This window comes from Panicum virgatum, chromosome 4K (assembly GCF_016808335.1).
Source record: "Panicum virgatum strain AP13 chromosome 4K, P.virgatum_v5, whole genome shotgun sequence".
Taxonomy (NCBI): Eukaryota; Viridiplantae; Streptophyta; class Magnoliopsida; order Poales; family Poaceae; genus Panicum; species Panicum virgatum.
In genome coordinates, this window is record NC_053139.1 from 27,517,262 (window position 1) to 27,540,620 (window position 23,359).

General features: G+C 44.9%; 2 protein-coding genes across 2 annotated transcripts; one reads left to right on the top strand and one right to left on the bottom strand.

The window, feature by feature from the left end:
* Positions 1-985: 985 nt before the first annotated feature.
* On the bottom strand, positions 986-1,660 carry LOC120702062 (BTB/POZ and MATH domain-containing protein 1-like). Its single transcript, XM_039985836.1, has one exon. It carries the CDS (start codon positions 1,658-1,660, stop codon positions 986-988), a length of 675 nt encoding a protein of 224 aa, XP_039841770.1.
* Positions 1,661-16,393: 14,733 nt separating this feature from the next.
* Positions 16,394-18,182, top strand: LOC120703588 (protein FAR1-RELATED SEQUENCE 5-like). Its single transcript, XM_039987712.1, has 2 exons — positions 16,394-17,278; positions 18,045-18,182. The coding sequence occupies exons 1-2, from the start codon at positions 16,414-16,416 to the stop codon at positions 18,125-18,127; spliced, it is 948 nt and encodes a 315-aa protein (XP_039843646.1). The 5' UTR covers positions 16,394-16,413; the 3' UTR covers positions 18,128-18,182.
* Positions 18,183-23,359: the final 5,177 nt, after the last annotated feature.

Consider the following 23,359-nt stretch of genomic DNA (forward strand, 5'->3'; position numbering starts at 1 on the left):
TTTTCCAAAATTCTGCAGCATCCATAAAATTTGGAATGCAATTTCAGAGAGTTGCAGGTCTCAAAGATTATGTTCAGAATCATTTACAATGTTTGTAAAGCCTAAACCCTAAGCCATGGTAAAGTTTGTAAAGGCAAACATATTTCTGTATCATTCTTCTAGAAAATGCTAAAGGCAAAAGAGGAAGACCACTTTTGGAGGATGCACTGAAAAAATAATGAACCCCTGTTAGCATCTACATGCGTGCTACTACTCAAGGTACAAATTCAGTTGCTAGCAGCCTAGTACATTTCAATATGCTGAAACTTGGCAAGAAAATCAACCGCAATAGTACACAGTGGAAGGGACGCTCATCTATTAACGCTAAGTTTGCAGTCAAAACTCAATGCAAAATAGCCATTGTACCGGAAGTTAAAGCAGTAAGTGCTAATGAAGGATATATGTACAGAGAAATATCTTGCATTGGATGCTCATAGTTCATTTAGGAACAAGGATATCTGACAAAGAAATTCACAAAAAAAAGATTAATAAGCATCAATGACCTAAAATTCATCAAAATAAGATTACACAAACGTCCATGATTTATACTGCCGTGCAGGTTCAGAAATTAATCAAACTAGGATTAGAAAAGCATTCATCATGGGGTTCATGACAATCATTTTTGTTTGCCTTCCTGGGAGTGAGCTTTTTCTTCACAGCTCACTTTGCAGGGGAATGTCTTGATAGTTTTTTTTCCTGAATTGCTGCCAGTATGCTGTTCACAAGAATGTAGACCTTTCCAAAATCAAACAATACATGATTAACTAGGATAATCATCTACTGGTATTAAATTTGACCTTTATAATCAGGCCATTTCTTTGCTGACAAATTTCATGCTCAACAAGAAAAAGTTAACTCCTAGAGTTCCAAAAAAACTATAAGCACATCACCTGGCATGCTTCCTTGTGAGCACGCATACATAATTACATAGTACTTATACAAGATATTAGATCACTGCAAGAAATTCATCACAGACAGTCAGGCACATATCCAACTCGTCTTGCATAGGGTCATCCTCATAAGCCCACATCTTCTTCAAAAGCGCTGGACAAATTTTAGCCACCTGCTCCAGTAGTCCATCGTCCATTGCCATGGCAGCTTCCAGTACAGGAGGATCTGAAAGGAACACAAAGCAAGCCTCCCTAAGAAAGCTGGAGTTGTGCTGTACCGCCAGCTTGAGTATTTTTGCAGCAGTATTCTCGTTTAGTTCCCTTATTAGTTTCTCCTCACAGATCAGTTTGAGCCCCTGCATGCCGAACCTATCCGCCGCTGCCAGCAAATGCTCAGCCATCATAGAGCCTTCTACTCCAGTCACCTCTGGTAGCGAATCTGTGTATATAAAATGTAGCAAGCTCTTGAACACCTGAGGTAGCATATCATCGATCCGTATGCAAGAAGATCCTGATGTTGAAGCTCTTGAGAGTTCTGCCTTAAAGACCGGCGATCTTGCCCTAAGAACACACCTGTGAGCGCTGAATTTCTCACCGGCAACATGGAACATGACATCGGCGTCGGTGTCCAAGAGATGCTTCTGCATGTTGGACAGCGGTGATGGCCTGTACACGGAGACGTCGCACCGGATAGTGAAGCAGTCAGCTTCCACGAGATACTCTGACACCATCTCCCACAACCGGAGACCACGAGTTCGCCGTGTGCCCGAGGCACACGACGAAGACCCGTAGGCACACGGCGAAGACTTCGCCGATGGCGAAGCGCCGACGGCAGCCACGGGACGGCAAAGACCCTATTTGTCGTGTGCCAAAAGTCGAGCACACGGCAAACCTTTTCGCTGTGTGTATATATAGGTGCAAGACGAAAAAAAGCGGGCAGATGCCGTCACGGCCAGCTGACGGTGTCGGCGGCTATTCGCCGTGTGCCCGGACGGCAGGCACACGGCAACGCTGCCAGATTCGCCGTGTGCCCTTACCAAGGGCACACGGCGAACTATGGTCAGTTTGCCGTGTGCACTGCCTAGGCACACGGCGAAGTGACCAAACAAATCTTTTTTTTTTGTTTTTCACGTATAAAGGACCCCATATCACAACATATATATCACAGGCATTACATATCACATATATATCACAACAAACATCACAGGCACTATATATCACAATATATATATATATCACAACTAGCCACAAATAACTTCAAACACATCCAGAAGTCCAATGCATAGTCCTGCAAGTTCACAACATATCCAGAAGTTCACAAATACATATCCAGAAATTCACAAGTCCATAAATATTGAAATAAACTAGTTTATGGCTGCGGTGGGCCATCGAATGGTGGTGGGCCGCCGAACTGAGGTGGGAACAACTGCTGTGGGAGCGTCGGTGAGATGCCCGGCGACAAGTCTGGCGTATTCGATGCCGCCGATAGATTCTGCAAAAAATATAAGACAGTAAATTGCAGGTGAGACAAAAACCAAGTTCTCAAGTTATAATCTAAACAAGTCTAAATATGTAGGTCCCCTAAATCGTAAAGTGAGTAATATAAGTCACAATCTCTAAGTCTAAAGTTCTCTAAGTATCTAATGCTTCAAAAGAAACTAAAGGGTTTTCAAGATACTCACCGGAGGAGTAGTAGGAGCAGGAACCACATGGAAGGCTGGGATGGGATTACCCATTTGGACAGAAAGACTTCGAATGTAGTTGTACATCTAGGCCATCTCGGCCGCCTGCTTCTGCTCGTTCTCTTGTCGTAATCTCCTCTCTTCGGCCAACGCCGCCTCGTATGCCGCCTTTTGCACTAGCATTTGGTTCTACAATATTTAATGACAATGTTACAATGCAAATCAAATATATGTTCAAAACGAACGAACTATGAATAAATAAGAAATAACCTAAATTTCCTGCACTTGGAGCTGCGACGCGGACAGCCGTGGGCGTATGGCCGGGCTATTGGCCGTGCTCCTCGCTCGAATCTGGGAGAGGGTGGGAGTGCTGGCCGTGTCTACAAGGCCGTCGCCAATATAGTAGCGCCCATGTTTCTTGCCTCCTCCCGCCATCATAATGACTTCTCCATCAAGGGGCTGGGTCCTCGGATCCCAATTTGGCCCATGGGCCTGTCTTCGCATATCTGTGTACGCCAAGATACGACTGTGGACGGACGGGTTGCTGTACGCCGAGGGCGGGTCGTCAGGGTTGTAGGTGACGTTGGATGTCGCCTTGCCCTTGCGGGCCAGAGCCCATCCCACGAATGGGGTGCACTCCTGGCCTTGATGTGAGGACGACTGCGAAAAAGGAAGAAGTTGATTTCCAATTATGCTGAATTGAAAGTTAGATTAGAGAAATGAATCTGTGTAGTGTGTACCCATCTAGCCCTGTACTCGTCGTTGTGGAGGCTGCCTTGATGGTGCGCTAGACCTGGCATCAGCAATCGCCGCTGACGGCCAGCGTCGTGCTTCTCCTGCCACTTCGGGTCGAACCACTTGTCCACTATGCGCTCCCAGCACACGGTATCATTACGACACCACCACGCAGGAACCTACACGTGATAAAATGCATGACAAATAAGAAGAGAGACATTTAATGATATTTTTAATCTTATAATAAATTTAAACTTACTTGTAAGTATTGCTCTCGGGTCAGCTTCAACTCTCTCGCCTTAGGCTTCCTGATCTTCTGCTTTAGGAAAAGTGCACAAAAGTTGATGACACGCTGGACTTGCGCCTCATAATGCATGTCCTTGACGAGTTTAACGCAGCGATTGTCAGCCACAATCGCCGCCCGCTCCTCGTATCCCTCATCACACCTGTAAAAATTCTGCATATAAAGACGATGGATCATGTCATTATTGAAAAAATATTGAATGAATGTGATGTATTCACCATTTTTTGGCAGAAAAAACTTACCCAGAGCTCGCCCTTTACCCGCTCCACCTTGTTCTCAAAGGCTCTGCCACTCCGATCCAACTGATCATTGTTGGCGGCGATGTAGTGATCCCACGTCCAGGCCGGCTCGTATCGTCCTTGATAGTGGACCAGGCCTGGGAAGTGCTCCCTGCACAAAAGACCCAGGATGCCGTTGACCTTGCATTTGTGAGCACCGCCACTGAGGACAGCCCAACTCCTACAACCATTGATTAAGAGAAAATATTAGTTTGTACTGTAATTTTCGAGTTAGGAAATGAAAAAGGTAGTAATAATATGTCAAATTACTTACATATCCCCGCACGGTCGAATCAGCGGGCGCAAGGCAACAGGTATCGGCCTATCTGGGAGTCGCGAGGGACCTCGCAACCAGACAACCGGCGTAGATGTATCCTCGGCCGTGTCCTCCTCCTCAGCACTAGACGACTCCCCCCTCCTCCTGCTCGTCCGCCTGCCACTCCTCCTCCCGCTCCTGCTCCTGGGCAGGCTCCACCTCCTCCTCCTCCTCCTCCTCAGACGGCGGTACAGGCGAAGGCTCCCGACGCCTCCTGCCTCGACCCTTCCCTCGACCCTTGCCTCGCCCCAACCTGGAACTCCTATCGGAGCCCTCACCAGCATCCGAGTGTGGCATCATTCTTCTGTACAGTGAGGCGACCGATCGTTGAAGTCCGCCGCCCGACATCTTTCTTCAATCACTTGCAATTAAAAATAGTAAACCAATCAACACATATATACAAAACAATCTTATAAAGAGAAAGAAAAAAATACAACATAATTAAAAAGTAACATTAATAAATCAATTAGTATGGATCATACATGTATTAGAAATAATCATCTTCATCGGGATTAGCTGGATCATATGTCTCATCATCACTATCATGCAAGTCGAGAAGTTCAAGCCCGTGCTCTAAAGGTGGAATTTCATCCTCATTGTCATAGCCTAATTGTAATCGCTCAAGTAATTCTAGGTCCTTCGCATTACGAACCTCCTCATCAGCGTCCTCGTCATCAACCATTTCATCATCGTGTACTTCCATTTCGATCACTCCGGTTAAGTCTATCTCAAAATACCCTTCAAGCCCATCTTCTTGAAAGAACTCCCCGTCATATGTGTTTGGGTCTATGTTGTAATCCTCATTATTTGGAATAGGTACTTTACCGTGTGGTGATACCTTGTACACCACATCCCAACCCGTAAGGCGATCGTCGATTTTGCACGGATATTTAGTTTTGGTCTATCGCATAAACTAGCTTGATCCACTCGGGCCTTAACATTGTCCTTTGTTTTATCAAGAATGTCCATGATTGTACCCCAGAGTGCCTCAGCAATATTTTTTTCCGAGTGCATCATATCAATGTTATGAGGAAGAAGAAGATCATCCATGTAGGGAAGCCTCAACAGGTCCGACTTCTGAGTCCAGGCATGTTCTTCGCCATAACCCACAAAACCACCACCTTTTTTAACCCTCAGCGACTGTAACCACTCACGGACTGCGACACCTGACATCAACCACGACACCTTTCGTAAAGTTCTTGATGTCATGTCGGAATGGATGGTCAATAGGGAGGAATTGTCGGTGCTTGTCGAACGAAGAATACTTGCCACCCTTCGCCAACCAGATGAACCTCATAGCTGCATTGCATACTGGGCAAGGGAACTTCCCGTGCACACACCAGCCGTAGAATATCGCATACACTGGCAAGTCATGCAGGGAGTACATGTACCACACTCGCATTTTGAAGTTTGTCTTTGTAGCTCGGTCATATGTCCATACACCTTCCTCCCAAGCATGGAGCAAATCATCAATAAGAGGCTCCATATACACACTCATATTATCCCCCGGATATCCAGGAATTATCAACAACAAGAATATGTTCTGCCGTTGAACGTAACTCCAGGGGGGAGGTTGAGGGGGATAACAAACATGGGCCAACAACTGTACGGGGCAGCCGTCATTCCATAAGGATTGAATCCATCTGTTGCCAACACAACACGTACATTTCGAGCCTCCAGAGCTTTCATTGTGTGACGCCTGTCAAAATGTTTCCATGCTTCACCATCGGATGGATGTATCATCTTCTCAGGACGGTAGCATTTGCCATTTTTGTGCCATCTCATCTGTTGTGCTGAATCCTCAGTCATGAACAGACGTTGAATTCTCGGTATGAATGGAAGGTAGCATACGATTTTCACGGGGATTTTGAGCTGTTTCTTTTGACCATCACCAGAATCTACCTCCAGCCACCGAGATGATTTACATTTTGTACAGTAATTTGCGTCTGCATGTTCTTTCCTAAACAATATGCATCCCTTCGGACAAGCATGTATCTTCTCATATGGCATCTTAAGACTACGAAGAAGTTTTTGTGCCTCGTACATGCTCCTTGGAAGAATGTGTCCTTTCGGAAGCAGACTACCAAAAACCGTCAACATTTTGTCGAAGCCATCTCGACTAATGCCACACTCAGACATTAGGACCAGTACGCGTGCAATAGCATCAAACTGAGAAATATTGGTATGCTGGTGAAGTGGTTTCTGTGCCGCAGACAACATGTCGTAATACTGCTTTGCCGTAAGCTCTGGCGGTTCCTCTCTAGGTCCTTCTTCGAAGTGTGCTTCATGAAAGTCAGCTAACATGTCTGCGCAACCGGCATCAGCATCATAATCATCGATGCGTTGTCTGACTACCTCTTCTCTCGCATGATGGGCTTCACCATGGCAGATCCACCGGGTATAGTTTTCCACAAACCCATTTGTGATAATATGTTTACCCATAGTGAGTTGTGATTGATGTATCCTATTTTGACACTTGGTGCATGGACACGGCATTCTACTCTGTCCTCTATCAAATGCCTTTTCCAAAAAGTCATTGAACTTTAGAGCAAACTCAATATACTCTTGTTCGCTCTGCCAGCCCTTGTACATCCACTCACGGTCATCCATCCTTTAACATACGAGAGAGAAATTTAAAAATCGATTTCATATACACGATATCTAACAAACTCTAATAGGTGAAGATAGGTCCTAATCCCACCCGATGATGCGTAGATATGGTTGGTTTCCATGATCCACTCCTAGCCAAGACAGAATTTCGGCAGCACCTCCCCGCTGCTCTCCAAATACATGTCCTGTCAAGGAGATTGTGTATCCGGAGAACAACAGGGAGGTGATGCCGAAACTCTGGCACGAATCGGAGTTGACCATAAAAACTAACCATATCTACGCACCCTTGGGCTGTCCAAATGACGTGGACAATTCGAAACACATACGGTTCCATATATGCAAAGAGCTGCATATTTCGAACCGTATCTCTTTCGAACGGGAGACGCCTAGGTTACGTGAAGCACAAACAAGATAAGTAAATGAAAGTCTGTGATGACTCACCTAACTGTCCTGCAAAGTGACGAGTAAAGAACGGTGCCACAATCTCTCCTAAAAAAACAACTACATAGTATCAATAATCGAACATTTCAGTTTCAAATTCTGCAAAAATAAAACAGCACAGTGGTCGACAACCAACAAACATTCCTCAGATATGTTCCCATTCATTTGACCTTGAACTTGAAGCATAAGAAACCTAAAATAAATTCATGACCGCCATTAAACCATGTGACACATCCAGCCCAATCTTAATATCATCGCATCCGAGTTGTTGCTTGGGCATGGATGTGTCACATGGTTTCATGACAACCATGATAAGCATATCCATAGAACAGAAATAACACACTTCAACAAACACTCATGTTCAAGCTCAAGGTCAATATATATATAGCATATATCATCACAGGCAATACAATTTTCTATCCAAAATACTCTTGAGCAGTGGCGAGAGCGGTAAAGTGAGATACAACTACCTACCAACCTAAAATAAATTACAAATTACATCAATAAATCATTAATTTCTATCATAGAAAATATCACAAATTTGTAACTAATTTCTGATTTAAATGAACAAAGAGAGAGGGGTTGAGAATGCACTCACAAAGGGCGCCGACGGCCGGCCGGGACGGGGCAGGGCAGCGGCACGGCCTGGACGGGGCAAGGTAGTAGGGGCCGCGCCGGAACGGGGCTGTGGCAGGGGGGCCGCGCCGGAGAGAGGCGCACCGGGGTGGGGCGGCGCCGGGCCGGGGCCGCACCAGGGGGGGCGCCGGGGCGGGGCGGAGGCGGGTAGGGTCTGCGCCGGGAGTCCACGCCAGGGCAGGGCGGCGACGGGGTGGGGCCGCGCCGGGGTGGCCGCGCTTGCGGGCCGCGGCGTCGGGGCAGGGCCGCAGCGGAGCGTCGGGGCGGGGGCGTCGGAGCGGCGACGTCAGGGCGGGGACGACGCGTCGGGGCGGGCCACGGCGGGGCGTCGGGGCGAGGCGTCACGTCGGGCCGGGGGAGTAACGTCGGGGCGTCACGTCGGGCCAAGGCGGCGCGTCGGGGCGGGGAGTCGCGTCGGGGCGGGGCCGCGGTGGCGCGTCGGGGCAGGGGCGGAGGGGCGACACTGGTGAGAGTGAGAGAGAGAGTGAGAGTGAGAGAGAGTGATGGAGAGAGGCGCGCAGCGGTCTGAAAATGCTAAGTGTAGGAGACTTCGCCGTGTGCCAGATCTACGGCACACGACGAAGTTAAGACTTCGTCGTGTGCCAGATCCAGGGCACACGGCAAAGTAATGAGTTCGCCGTGTGCCAGATCCCAGGCACACGGCGAACACACATTTCAATATTTCATGTGAATGAAACTTGTATTCTTTTAAATTTTTCAATGTCATTTTCGAAATTTATTTTGAAATTGAAAACAAGACCTTAAAGTTCACTGAAGAACATGAATATAATTTTTTCACTCATGTTAAATCATTATTTCATATACTAATAGTTCAAATTCAATTTATATCAATTAAAGTTGTATAAATGCAGTTTATACGTTAAAATTATCAAACGGATCCAAAAAAATGCAAAAAATTAACATGAAGTCATTTATGTTCTCTATTGCCTATATAAAAAGTGTAGAAACCAAATTCAAATTTGAACGTGTTTGCCCCTACAAACTTAACTACATTTTTCTCCATTACCCAGATTTTCTTCGGGAAAGTTTGAGTTTATAAGTAGCGTATGCGACAAACACGTGCAGAACTCCCTCAATTTTTTACCATAGATTCTATGTATGATAGCATAAGAAATCGACAAATCTCATAATTTTCAGACTTCGTTTGAATTTTTTAAAATTTTACAACTATTCGGTTCTACGTTCACGAGAACTTTTTGTGAACACCATTTTTGAAATGACAATGTCAACTACAACATGAGCTCTTATTGTGCACTCAGAAACACCAATATCATTTTTCCAAGAATTTTCTTCTATTATTTTATGTACTTGCAGTTCAAAATTTGACTCATCCAAAAAATTCGTTTAACAGATACACAATTTTTATATATAGTGAACATTACGACAAAAATACCAAACTTTAATACAGAGTACCAAGCAATGTCTCTGCAGTATAGAAAAAGTTTCGAGTTTGAAAATTCAAAATTTTCAAACTGTTTGCCGTGTGCCAAGAAAAAGCACACAGCGAAGTGTATTGTTTGCCGTGTGCCAAGCTGTAGCACATGGCGAAGTTGAGCGCCGTCAACCTCCGTCGCCCCTCCGTCCACCTCTGTTCGCCACCTCCGCACGTGAGTGGCACGTGCACGAGGTTTGCCGTGTGTTTTGACTGTGGCACACGGCAAAGTTGAGCGCCCGTCAACCTTCGTCGCCCCTCCGTCCACCTCCGTTCACCAGTCCGCACGTGAGTGTCACGTGCACGAGGTTTGCCGTGTCTTTTGAGGACGGCACACGGCAAAGATGGTAATATGCCGTGTGTTTTATTTTTGCCGGGTGTTCCTGGGACTGGACACGGCAAACAGGCAATTTTGCTGTGTGCGTGGGGTTTGCCGTGTGTTTTATTTTGGGCACACGGCAAAGTGACTGTTTACCGTGTGCCCGTGTTTTAGCACACGGCAAACTATTTGGCACACGGCATATTAGCCGTTTCCGGTAGTGTCCTCCAAAGACTCCTTCCGGATGAAAACATCGCTGCCATACCCGAATCCAGCTCGAGAGTACTTCCTTACGTTTGTGCATACGGTGTGACCTGGCACTGGTTCCCCGTTCCGATCAAGCAAACTGAAGACAAAGCGTGCTTTGATAGGCTTGGCGATTCTGCCGTTGAGAGTAACGGAGATTGACATGCCGTTAGTCGGGTTAGAGATGATGCAATCGGGTTCGGGGTCGCAGTAGATGCACCAATAGCAATCCCCAGCGTTGAAAGAGGGGGTCTCCTCATACGCCATGTTAAGATTCATTGCTTTATGTAAACATAAACAAATTTTCAGTGTCATTCTTGTGAAAATGCTGGATACTAGAGCTGGATAAACAAACAAATTTAGATAAACAATTTTTTCATGTAAAAAAAAAAGAAAACAAAAGCGGGCTGCGTAGCATACCAATGTATTTAGTGGAGCCTGATGAGAGAATGCTCAATTCATACGTGAGGTATTTCCGATTTTCCATCCTTGTCAGGTCAGAAGAAGTGCAGTTACAGTAAGTTCAGAGAAGGATAAAGATGAAGTCTCCGTTGCTATGAACTTTCTGCCGGTTTCAACTGTGTGTAGGAAGTCACGAACCCTTTTGAAGAATAGTCCATTGTGCATTCGACGGCTAGCATTTAATTTCCTTTAGATTAGCAACCAGTACTGTTTTTATCGACTTTCAGCTTGTTTTTGTATTCTATAAAGCACTTAGTTGAACTGCCAGCCAGTGTTGGTGGAACTGTATTGGCTGAAATCGCATTTCTGTTTTAAGTAAAGAAGTCTAATCAAACAAAACAGCACTTGTCCATCTGACATAGCCAAATGCTGATTTGAAGAAACATTCCGTTCAGAATTAAGCAAAAAAATTCAAACAAAAGGAATATGCATTCAGCTTCAGCAAACTATAACTGCAACATGCCTAGCATCAGGCAAAACCTGAACAATTCCAAACACCATGTAACATTCAAAAGAAAAGCATTAACATTCAGAGCTAGAGTCCATGTTGTCCAATCCATAGCGATAACATCTTCTGAACCGCAAACTAGCATGATCACCATCATGTCAACTAACTAACAACGATAAACTCAGCAAAATGACTGCTAGAACCACAGATGCACAAGAGATACTTAATCCCTCACCAAACTATGCTTGCTACCTAGAGACAAATGTGCATGCTTCATAAAAGCAGGAATTTCTTTGACAACTGGACAGCAAGGGGAAATTGGGCAAGGGACCTGCAGGCAACTCAACTCATATTGTGCACCTCCTTGCTCCTCGCCGATATTGCATAGCCATAAACATGTGTGAAAGGAAAAACACAAAAGTATCAGTAATGCTACTGCATTACAGGGATACTGACAGCAATTATGATTGTTTTAGGGGTTATTTACATTTCTCCCACTAGTCTAGACACTCTCCTCAGTATTCCCCCTAGCTCATCCTCCTCCTCAGTTTTCCCCCTCCCCCTCAAATTTCTCCTCAGAATTGCCATCACGGAAGGTTTCCGTCCCTCTTGCACCCTGACAGGCGGGACCCAGCATCTCTTCCGTCACTGCGCCCCGACAGGTGGGACGAAGGCGTGGGGCCCACACGTCAGCAGGTGCCCAACCCTAAATCGCAGGCACCAACCCTAGCAGAAATTCCCCAATCCAACAGCACGTGCCGCCGCTCGGCCCCGGCGGATCACTGCCGGCCTCCACTCTCGCCGCCGCACTGCACCGTCCCTGCGCGCTCCTCCCTGACCGACCGTGGCCGGCCTCCGCTCCTGCCGCCGCTCAGCCCGGTCCCCGCGCGCCGCGCGCCTACAGCAGGTCGACCCCGAGCGCCCGCCGCCGGCCTCAGTTGCCGCCGCCGCTCGACCCCGGCCGACAGCTCAAGCGCGGGCCTGCTGCAGCCCGAGCGCGGGCCTGCTGTAGCCCTAGTGGGGCGCCCTGAAGTGTAGCTATAGCGCAGCATGCTCCGCCGCTCGGCCTCGGCCGACAGCCGTCGGCCTCCGCTCCTGCCTCCGCTCGGCACCGTCACCGCGCGCCTGCATCAGCTCCCTGACCGACTGCGGCCGGCCACCGTTCCCACCGCCGCTAGGCCCGGTCCCCGCGCGCCGCGCGCCTGCAGCTGGTCGGCCCCGAGCGCCCGCCGCCGGCCTCCGCTCCCGCCGCCGCTCGGCCCCATCCCCGCGCGTGCAGCTCAAGCGCGGGGCTGCAGCAGCCCGAGCGCGGTCTAGCTTGGGCTAGACTCGACCTCGACCGGCCGCCGCGCTTCCTCTGCTCGAGCACGAGCTGGAGCGCAGGCGCCGTTTGAGCTCTGCCGGAGTGCGTCCAGGAGCCCAGGCTGCCGTCCCCGCGGTCTGCTCGCTGTCCCCCGCGCTCGCCGTCCCCGCGGTTTGTTCGGCGCCATCCCCTCGCGACATCGCACCAGAGCTGCCTCTGCTTGGCCTGTTGACCGCCCGCTGTGTGAGGTCAGTAGTAAGCTCTTCCTACCTTTCGAATTGAATTTCAACACTATAGATTTGAGGAGTGATTATGTTCATTATCCTGTAAATTAGGATGGATTCGAATAATTCTTTTGAGTGTCCAGAGACTTCAAATCAGGCAATATGCTCTCAACCATCTAGCAAGAAAAGCCGTCAAATTTTAGCACTGGATGATGATGAAATTGTTTTATATGACAATGAGGATGAGAGGTTGTATCCAGACTTGGTTCAAAGCTGTCCAATGTTAGCACTAGGTAACAAGCCTGCACAATTTGCTGACACTGATGAAGAGGAGGAGGAGGAGAACAATGACATGGGGATGTCTGGGCACGAAGACGATGAGGATAGACCGGTCATTGAATATGATAGGGACAATCCATCCCTAGAAGAAGGCGCCATATTTCCATCGATGGTTGACTGTCGGAATGCACTTGCTACTTATTGCATTAACGGAGAATTTGACTTTGAAATTGACAAGAGTGAGCCAAACAGGTTGAGAGTGCATTGCACATCCGAGAGGTGTAAATGGAGGATGCATTCTTCTTTGATGAGAAATAGCACACTTGTTCAAGTCAAAGTGAACCGTTGGCCTCACACTTGTCCAAGTACGGAAAGAAAAGAGACATTGAAGCTAGCTAAGAGCAGGTGGTGCGCTGAAGTTATGGCGGATTTGGGTGAGAGATAACCCATGTATTGGTCCAACTCATTGATAAAGAAGATACATGAGAAGTTTAGAATGAATGTGCCTTACATGAGAGTGTTTTATGGTAAGGAAATGGCTCTTGATAAGATTTATGGTTCGTGGAAGGATAGTTTTAAGTTGATTTACACATTCAAAGCTGAAGTGGAGAAAGCATGTCCAGGAAGTGTTGTAGAGGTTGACAAGCACACGGTGACATACAAAATGAGAAAGAAGATGATGGAGAAGGAATGTTTTAGAAGGGCTTTTGTTTCATTTAAGGCATGCTGGAAGAGCTTTTTAGATGGTTGCAGACCATATTTGGCAGTGGATGCAACTGCATTGAATGGAAGGTTTAGAGGGCAGTTAGTAGCTGCTTGTGCAATTGATGCACACAACTGGCTTTTTCCAGTAGCTTATGGTGTGCTAGAGATTGAATCAGAAGAGAGCTGGACATGGTTTCTTGAGAATCTATGTCAGGTTATTGGGTTTCCACATGGACTGGTTTCCACATGGTACGCACAACTGAAGACGGGAAAAGCAGGCGTCCTATCCGATCAAAGAAGATTAGGCAGATTCTGGATTTGTAATATTTCTATGTGTGCTTGAACTATTTGTGGTGCAACCTAGAACTAATTGTGTCTTCTATTTGTGGCGGAACATTATGTATGCATATTTTATGCCCAGGTCTCGTGGATTGCAGGTTCACTGATGCGTAAATGGCATATCCTAGACTACTACGTGCTGCTGCTTGTATGGGATCGTGTAATCTTGTTTTGCATCTGGGAATCAGTGTGAACCAGCAGATTAAGTATCTTCTCTTTAATAAATTTGTGTGGTGTTAAAGTTGTGTGCGGGACTGCCTGAGCTACTTTTATCACGAGTACATAGGCATGAAAGATCATGCCGACGAACTGTGCGCATGCCAGCAGCCCAGAACGGCAGCCCAGCGCGCAGGCGAACGGCGGCCCAGCGCGCAGGCGAACGGTGGCCTAGAACCACCAAAATTTCTATTATTACGTATACGATAATTCAATTAATTGATAGAAATTGGTTAATATGCAAGAAAATTATATTTCTAGCTCCTAAATGAATAAATACCCTACATGAATGTGTGTACCAAATTTTAAGTGAAAATAATATAAAATGTAACCCATATAGTGCAAAATAGGGAGTTGTAGTTCAATATGTATGAAACATATATGAGATGTGTTCAATTTGTGAACACTTTAACGCAAAATATCGTAAAATCATGTGAAACTTTTTTGTCATGCTTTTACTATGATATTATGACGCCATGCCAAGTTTCCGAATTTTCGGACCACATTTTCATATTCTTAATTTTTTTTAAAATGCCTTCCAAATACAAGTTCAAAATAAAGTACCTAATATAGTTGATTTTTGGAAATTTATTTTGTATATGATGTACATTTGTATTTTAGTCTCAAAATATAATTTTTGGTGATTTTTTTGAACTTTGGTTAAGGTACCTACAGTTCAAATTAGCTACTTTTTTGAATTTTGGTAGGATTTTTATGGTAGTATAAATCATATAACTTATTGCGCTTTTCTTCAATAAAGTCTGTTACCTGTCTTAGTGGCTAGTGCCACCAACCATATCCATCCCCATCCAGAGGGACTCAGCTTCAGTACCTTTGCTCTGTAAAGGCACGCTGCGTCTTTCGCTCCATCGCGTGCGTCCACTGGTCATCCAAGGGCAAAGCCGATTCAACAACAAAAAAAAACAAAAGAAAGGCACGGGGCAGGGCCGAAGCGAGGGCCACGGCCATTTGGGCGCGCGAGAGGTCTGGTGGGCGTGCGGATTCGCGCCCTCCGCGTCGGATTCGCGCCCTCCGCGCCCTCCGTGCCGGCCTGCGCCGCGCTGCACCGGAGGACGGAGGCGGCCTTGCAGCGCCGCGCGGGAGGAGGGAGGTGGCCTGCGCCGCGCCGCACGGGAGGAAGGAGGGATCTGCGCCGCGTCGCGCCAGAGGAGAGCAGCAGGCTGCGAGGCGTCGATTCGGAGGTACTATAGCTGAAGGAGAGGAGCCATTACCACGCCGTGAAGGGGAGGGACGCTGCTTCCTCTAGGTTCGATCTACAGCGAGGGGTTTCAGGGTTTCAGGTATGACACAATAACAATATGCTATTTTTTTCTGAGATCTGCAATAGTCTTGATGCCAATAGCTATAGTTCCTAGCTAGTTGTGTTTTTTGCCTGAATGTGCAATGCTTGTGTGATACACTGCTAGCAATTCGATTAATATTGTTTGTTGGATTTACATATTCAAATGCTCCTGCTTGATTCATTCCTTTTAGTTCACGATATATGCTTTTTCTTATGTGCACTTCTGTTCTTTCCTCGCTGGGCTACATTTTGCTAGCAGCTTGTGGAAGGCAAATGATAGAATCCGAGAAGGGGGCGCCTCAAGTTGGATTGAGGTTCAAAAATCTAGATGAAGCTTGGCAGTTTTGGGTGGCATATGGAGGCCGTATGGGCTTTGATGTGAGGAAAAGATACAAAAATGTGAGCAGATATGATGGTGAGGTGACTTCATGCAGATATGTTTGTTCCAATGAGGGTCATCGAAGGAAAGGACAGTCAGATAATGCACCAAAGCTTTTTAGAGCTGAAACAAGAACTGATTGCAAAGCTCGGATGAGTCTTATATTGGATCGAGAAGCAAAAAATTATGAAGTCACTGATGTTGTGCTCGAACACAATCACCTCCTTCACTTGCCAGAAACTCGCCACTTGATGGTATCACAAAGAAAAATTTCAGAACTTCAAGCCTTTGAAATCGAGACAGCTGATGATTCTGGAATTAGACCAAAAGCTGCACATGAGTTGGCTAGTCGTCAAGTTGGTGGATCACTTAACCTCAGCTACACATGCCGTGACCGTAAAAATTATTTGCAGAGCAAAAGGCAGAGGGAGTTGGCCTATGGACAGGTTGGAAGTATGCTGCAATATTTTCAAGAAAAAATCACCGAGAACCCATCATTTCAGTATGCTGTGCAATTGGATTGTGAAGAGCGCATAACCAATATTTTCTGGGCTGATGCTAAAATGATCCTTGACTATGCACACTTTGGTGATGTGGTCACGTTTGACACTACCTTTGGCACAAACAAGGAATATAGGCCATTTGGAGTTTTTCTTGGGCTCAATCAGTTTAGAGAAACCACTGTTTTTGGTGCTGCACTTTTGTTTGATGAAACAGAGGGCTCATTTGTATGGTTGTTTGAGACATTTATGGCTGCACATAATGGAAAGCAACCTAGAACTATTTTCACAGATCAAGATGCAGCGATGGCAAAAGCTATACCTAGAGTATTCACATCATCATATCATGGGCTGTGCACCTTTCATATAATGCAAAATGCTGCTAAACATTTATCTCCAGTAAAAGACAAGGACAATGAAGAATGTGAAGAGGAAGATGAATGCGAAGAGGACAATGAAGAATCTCATATTCTCAAAGATTTTAGTGCATGTATGTATGGCTTTGAGGACAAGACAACATTTGAAGAAGCATTTGACATCATGAGATCTAAAGTGCGTAAACAAACTTGGTTAGATAGCATCTACAAGGTGAAGGAGAAATGGGCTGAATGTTATATGAGAAATGTCTACACTTTGGGAGTGAGAAGCACACAATTAAGTGAGAGCTTCAACAACGCGTTAAAGAACCATCTGAAATCAGATTTTGATATTGTTCGATTTTTAAAACATTTTGAGAGGACAGTGCAAGAAAAAAGAGATAAGGAGCTGGAGGCTGAATTTGAGGCAAGGAAAAAAATACCAAGAAGACTAATGAGCACACCTATGCTGATGCAAGCAAGCAAAGTGTATACTCCAGCTATTTTTGAAGCTTTCCAAAGTGAATATGAAAGATCCATGGCTGCATGCAGTAAGGTATTGGATGGAAATACATATGGCATTGCTATTGGGAGTTTAAATGGTGATAGCTTTGAGGAGGAGCGCATAGTTACATGTGATCCTTCAAAGCAAATTGTGTCTTGTAGCTGTGGAATGTTCAGTAGAACTGGAATATTATGTGCACATGGTTTGAAAGTTCTTGATTTAATTAACACAAAGACATTGCCGGCACATTATATATTACCGAGATGGACTAGAGAAGCATGCAAAGGAAATATACAAGATAGTCAAGGAAGGAACGTGGTAGCAAATCCTAAGTTGGAAGCTCATCTTCGGTACAGATCTTTGTCTCATAAGTTCCTCAATTTGGCATACAAAGCAGCGAATTATCCAGAGTGTTGTTTGATGTTAGACAATGGACTTGATTGCCTTGATGCACAGCTAGAGGATAAACTCATTGCATTGATTGCTCCCATGAAAAATTCATGTAATGACCAAGAAAATGTTGAGCCCAATGTGCAGCAGAGAAATAACTTGGTCAGTGCAGCACAGCTAAAGAAAAAGGAGGTCCAGCCGAAAAGTTCAAAGAGGAAAAAATCTTGGATTGACAAGTTGCAAAAAAGGAAGCCTAAGCCAGCTAAATCTACCAAACAAACAAAAAAGCAGCAAAGTTATTTGTTCCATTGAACCTGCACACTCTTACATGTTATTGTCATTCATTCATAAAATAATTAATTTAACTTGCATTGCTAGGAGCAAAAGAAAGATGATGGTGTACATCCCCAAGTAGAAGAGAATGGTGACAGCAACAAAGGAGCACCTGTGGAGCTTCAAGAATGCAGTATCATTCGCAGCTTAGGAATTTTTACCGAACTCCTAACATCTCCAAGTTGTGATCTTGGTGATGAAAATCAGTTCTAGAATGTGGATTCCAACTTAGTGATTTTGGACATACCTAACCACAGTATTTGGTTAGCTAACTATAGCATTTTGTGGCCTAATTGTACAAGTGAAATGGCCTTTACTTTGAAAGGTTCAGCTGCTGGTCTATTGCACTAGAATGAACAATATATGTTGTAATAAGCCCGCAGCTGCAAGACAGACAATACCTTTCCTTTTGTATCTATTTCAGTTAGTGTCCTGAAGATATAAAGTATGAACTTGTTAATTGGGGCAAGTTCTTAAAGAGTTCAGGGGATGATAGATGTGTCTATTTTACTACTGAATATTTCCTATTTCTTCCCTAAAATTCTGTTTGAATGATTCAGAATTCCATGTGTTTGTGATGTCCTGTAAATGTCACTTAGAATGCTTGGAAATGCATGCTTTGCTTCCTGTCATGTGAGGCACCTTGGATTTGACACTCTATTTATGAATTAACTATTTTTTAGAGAAATATATAGTAGTATAAAAATCTGAATGTTTGGTACAAAACTCAAACTGTTTAGTCTGAATGTGTAGGTGTTTCCGTTGTATCCTGCTATCTTCTCTTGGGAGTGCTGAGAGCTGTTAGATTTGAAATGGACGCTGGATATGGCAGGTAAAGGTACAGCGTGCCTTTGTGAAACAAGGGTTGTTTTGTTTTTTTCATTTTTTTTCTTCTTCGCTTACAAAGTTCTTTCTTACAACTATAGTGCATACATAGTGATTACAACTCCTTCATTTCATTAATACCATAATACTACAATTTTGGAGAATACATAGTGATTACAATTTTGACCTACAATTCTAGTGCTTACATGCATAGTTCATCATAACGAAAATCAAGCCGATAAACATCATAAAAGCACAAAATGCCGCCAAAATGTATACATGCAACACTTCTTTTTTTTCAATTCAATAATTCTGTTGAGGTTGCCATTCATCTTCTTCAATTCAACGGCAAGAATGGACAAATCTACTCTACTTGCATCATCTTCTTCTCCAAAATTGGACACCATCAGTTGTGCAGCAGCTTGTTCTTCCCCAAAATTGGTCCATGCCTCTTTCATCGTACCATTCAAGTGCAACCATTCAATGTACTCGTCGAGCCACATAAAAAAGTTGCATTTCTTAATAATCTAATCCAGTAAAATAACACCAATTAAGCTGAAATCACATGAAATCTTGCTTTCGCACTTCACGAACTCCCGACCGTAGTTTCCGTTCTCTGTTTTTTTTGTTCTAAGCCGCACGAGCGGCTCCAAGCGGGAGCAATCAGGGCAGCGGGTGAGCGGCACAGGGCCGTAATTGGGCCAGCCATGTACTCCCTCGGATGAGCTGCTCGCACGCGACTATTGGAATTATGGGCTTGGCCCATTTATTCTAATCAATCCAATAAAAGAATTTAAAGCCCACTATTAAATGCTAGGGAATCAATCGCTTAATTCCATACTGGGATTTGAGGAGGATTTCAACCGACTTAAAGGGTGGACTTCATGTACACCACTTGTGAAGCCGGTAAGAGGAGGTCGGTGAACCACACGTGCGCGCGCACTCGCTCGCCTCGCCGGGCCGGGCCGAGGCCGTGGCCGTGGCCGAGGCGAGGCCGGACGTGACGTGCAGGTGCGGTGCGGTGCGGTGCGATGTGATGTGCTGAGATGAGAAGAACGTTTTGCTGTTAAGAGCATTAAAACAGAGAATAAACGTTGATAGTAATGACTGGAGAATCACACCAGTAACTGCCGCTCATCAAAGCTCTTTACGACGTCCAGGTTCGTTGAACCTGAGCCACCTCCACACCTATATAAACCAACCCTTCCTCCTCTCATCAAAACACACTTCAGCACTTGATCCAGGTACTCCTGCTTAGGAGACCTCACCCTTCTCCCTCTGTTGCTTTCTGCCGTTCCCATCGCTAGTGCTGCGCGCACAGCTCTAGCGAGAGCTAGCGAGAGCAGGCCTCCGGAACCTCTGCTCACTGAAGGTCCTGTACGGGACGCGGGCAATCAGGTTTTTGGGGAGCGTCTTGGCGGGACTGCTCGCTCCCTGATCGACTACTTTGTCTACTTCCCGGCGTGAATGAACGACTACTTCGTCTGCTTCCTGGTGACCGTTCGTGGGACTGCACTGCGAACCTCTTCCTGCATCGACATCGTTTGGCTACTTTAGGCAAGGCCAGTCGAATAGCATGTCTATTCCAGCTGGTAACGGCGCAACCGGTGCCTCCGGCACTGGTCCCGCCTTGGGGTACACTCTAAACCTATTCTGGTTTAACTTTTTGTTCATGCTTATTAGTAAGAATAACATGAACACATGCACATATCTTATTCACACATTATCACTCATTTATGCACTGAATTTGCTAGTAATATTTGGAATTAAAATATACCGAAAATTGTCTAGTTATCTAACAATCCAAAAACTTGATTATGTTAATAGGCTTTCGGTATCTATCTTTGCTGCATCAATCAAACCACCACCTTTTGATGGTTCAAATTACAAACATTGGCAAGAGCGGCTTATACTATGGTTAACAATATCGAGAGTGATCCATGTAAAAGAGGGTAAGCCTGAACAGTTCACTCCAGAGGAAGGGAGTGTGTTCGATGAGGCTGATAACCTCTTTCGAGGCTTGGTCATTAGTGTTCTCGGTGAAAACCTGGTGGATTCCTATGTCCGGCTGCCAACTGGCAAAGCGTTGTGGGATGCTCTTGAGGCTCAATATGGAGTGTCTGACGCCGGCAGTGAGTTGTATGCGATGTAGCAGTTCCTTGAATATAGGATGGTCGAAGACCATTCTGTGGTGGAACATGCTCATGAAATACATACTCTGGCAAAAGATCTCAAAAAATTGTAGCAAAGAGTACCCATGTGAGTTACCCAATAAGTTTGTGGCCGGAGGTATTATCTCTAAGCTGCCACCTTCTTGGAGGGACTTTGCTACTTCTCTAAAACACAAGAGACAAGAGTTGACCATAGATGGACTCATAGGGACTCTTGATGTTGAGGATAAGGCGAGAGCAAAGGACATACATGGGAAAGGAGTTGTTGGTGCTTCTAGCGCCAATCTTGTTCAGAAGAACAACTCCCACAAGAACAAGAAAAACCACCACAGAACCAACCAAAGACTAAGCAGACAACCACCTTCAAGAAGAAGAAGAAGAAGAAGAAGAAGAAGAAGAAGAAGAAGAAGAAGAAGGGAGCTTGCTATGTGTGCGCTAGTACGGAACACTTTGCTGCAAAGTGTCCGAACTGCAAAGGCAACAACTCCGCCAACATGGTCATTAGCGAGCCTGGAGGAACATCGGGGTACGGTAATTTATTACCTATAGTTCTTTTAGTTTTTTGTTCACCCGAATGGTGGGTTGACACTGGTGCTAATATTCATGTTTGTGCTGATACTTCTTTGTTTTCTTCTTACCAGGACGGCAGGACTTCCTCCTTGCTGATAGGGAACGGATCGCATGCGCGTGTTCTTGGTGTTGGTACTGTAAATCTGAAGTTTACTTCGGGGAAGACCGTGCAGCATGTCCCTACCATCAAGAAGAATCTAGTTAGCGGCTCTCTACTGTGTAGAGATGGTTTTAAATTAGTCTTTGAGTCCAATAAATGTATCTTGTCTAAATTTGGTACTTTTATTGGAAAAGGTTATGAAAGTGGAGGCTTGTTCCGTCTTTCTTTGTCAGATGTTTGTAATAAAGTTGCATACAATGTTATTAACGTTGATGAAACAAATGTTTGGCATTCGAGGCTTTGTCAAGTTAGTTTTGGTTGTATGATGCGCTTAGCTAATTTGAGTTTAATTTCAAAGTTTACTTTTGTCAAAAATTCTAAGTGTCATGTATGTGTTGAATCAAAACAAACTCGCAAGCCTCATAAGGCCGCGGAGGCGAGGAGCTTGGCACCCTTAGAATTAATTCATTCCGATTTGTGCGAAATGAATGGAGTGTTGACAAAAGGTGGTAAAAGATATTTCATGACTTTGATTGATGACAGTACTAGATTTTGTTACATCTATTTGTTGAAGTCAAAAGATGAAGCTTTACACTACTTTAAAATCTATAAAGCTGAAGTAGAAAACCAACTTGAGAGAAAGATCAAAAGAGTTAGGTCAGATCGTGGTGGCGAGTACTTCTCAAATTTATTTACTTTATTCTGCGAGGAACATGGTATTATTCATGAGAGGACGCCTCCCAATTCACCTCAGTCAAATGGGGTTGCCGAAAGAAAGAACCGCACTCTAACGGATTTAGTTAACGCCATGTTAGATACAGCGGGACTTTCCAATGAATGGTGGGGTGAGGCTATATTGACTGCATATCATGTCCTAAACCGTGTTCCTACAAAGAATAAAGAGATAACACCATTCGAGGAATGGGAGTAGAAAAGGCCAACACTTTCATACTTACGTACATGGGGTTGTTTGGCAAAAATGAGTGTGCCAATAATTAAGAAACGTAAGCTTGGACCTAAAACTGTGTATTGTATCTTTCTAGGTTATGCTATTCACAGCGTTGGGTATAGATTTTTAATAGTGAAATCTGGAGTCCCTGACATGCATGTTGGTACTATAATGGAGTCCAGAGATGCTACATTTTTTGAAAACATTTTTCCCATGAGAGATGAAATAAGTTCATCTAGGCAAGAGTTCATCGAGGATGATAGCTCTGCTGAGCCGATAGAACACAATGAACATACACTTGTGGAAAATCCTGAGGAGGATAACAATGATGCTCCGAGAAAGAGCAAGAGACAAAGGACTGTAAAGTCTTTTAGTGACGATTTCATTGTATACCTCATAGATGATACACCCAGAACCATTGAAGAGGCATATTCATCTCCTGATGCTGACTATTGGAAGGAAGCAGTGATGAGTGAGATGGATTCTATTATGTCTAATGGAACCTGGGAGGTCGTTGAACGTCCTTATGGATGTAAACCGGTTGGATGCAAGTGGGTGTTCAAGAAAAAACTTAGGCCAGATGGTACTATTGAAAAAAACAAGGCTAGGCTTGTGGCCAAGGGTTATACCCAAAAAGAAGGAGAAGATTTCTTTGACACTTATTCACCAGTTGCCCGATTGACCACAATTCGAGTGTTACTTTCCCTGGCAGCCTCTTATAGTCTTCTCGTTCATCAGATGGACGTTAAGACGGCTTTCCTCAATAGAGAATTAGAAGAGGAGATCTATATGGATCAGCCGGATGGGTTTGTATCAAAGGGTCAAGAAGAAATGGTTTGTAAGTTGTTGAAATCTTTATATAGTCTCAAGCAAGCTCCTAAGCAGTGGCATGAAAAGTTCGATAGAACTTTGACATCTGCTGGCTTTGTTGTGAACGAAGCTGACAAATGTGTGTACTATCGCTATGGTGGGGCTGAAGGAGTGATTTTGTGCTTGTATGTGGATGACATACTGATCTTTGGCACTAACCTTAATGTGATTAAGGAAGTCAAA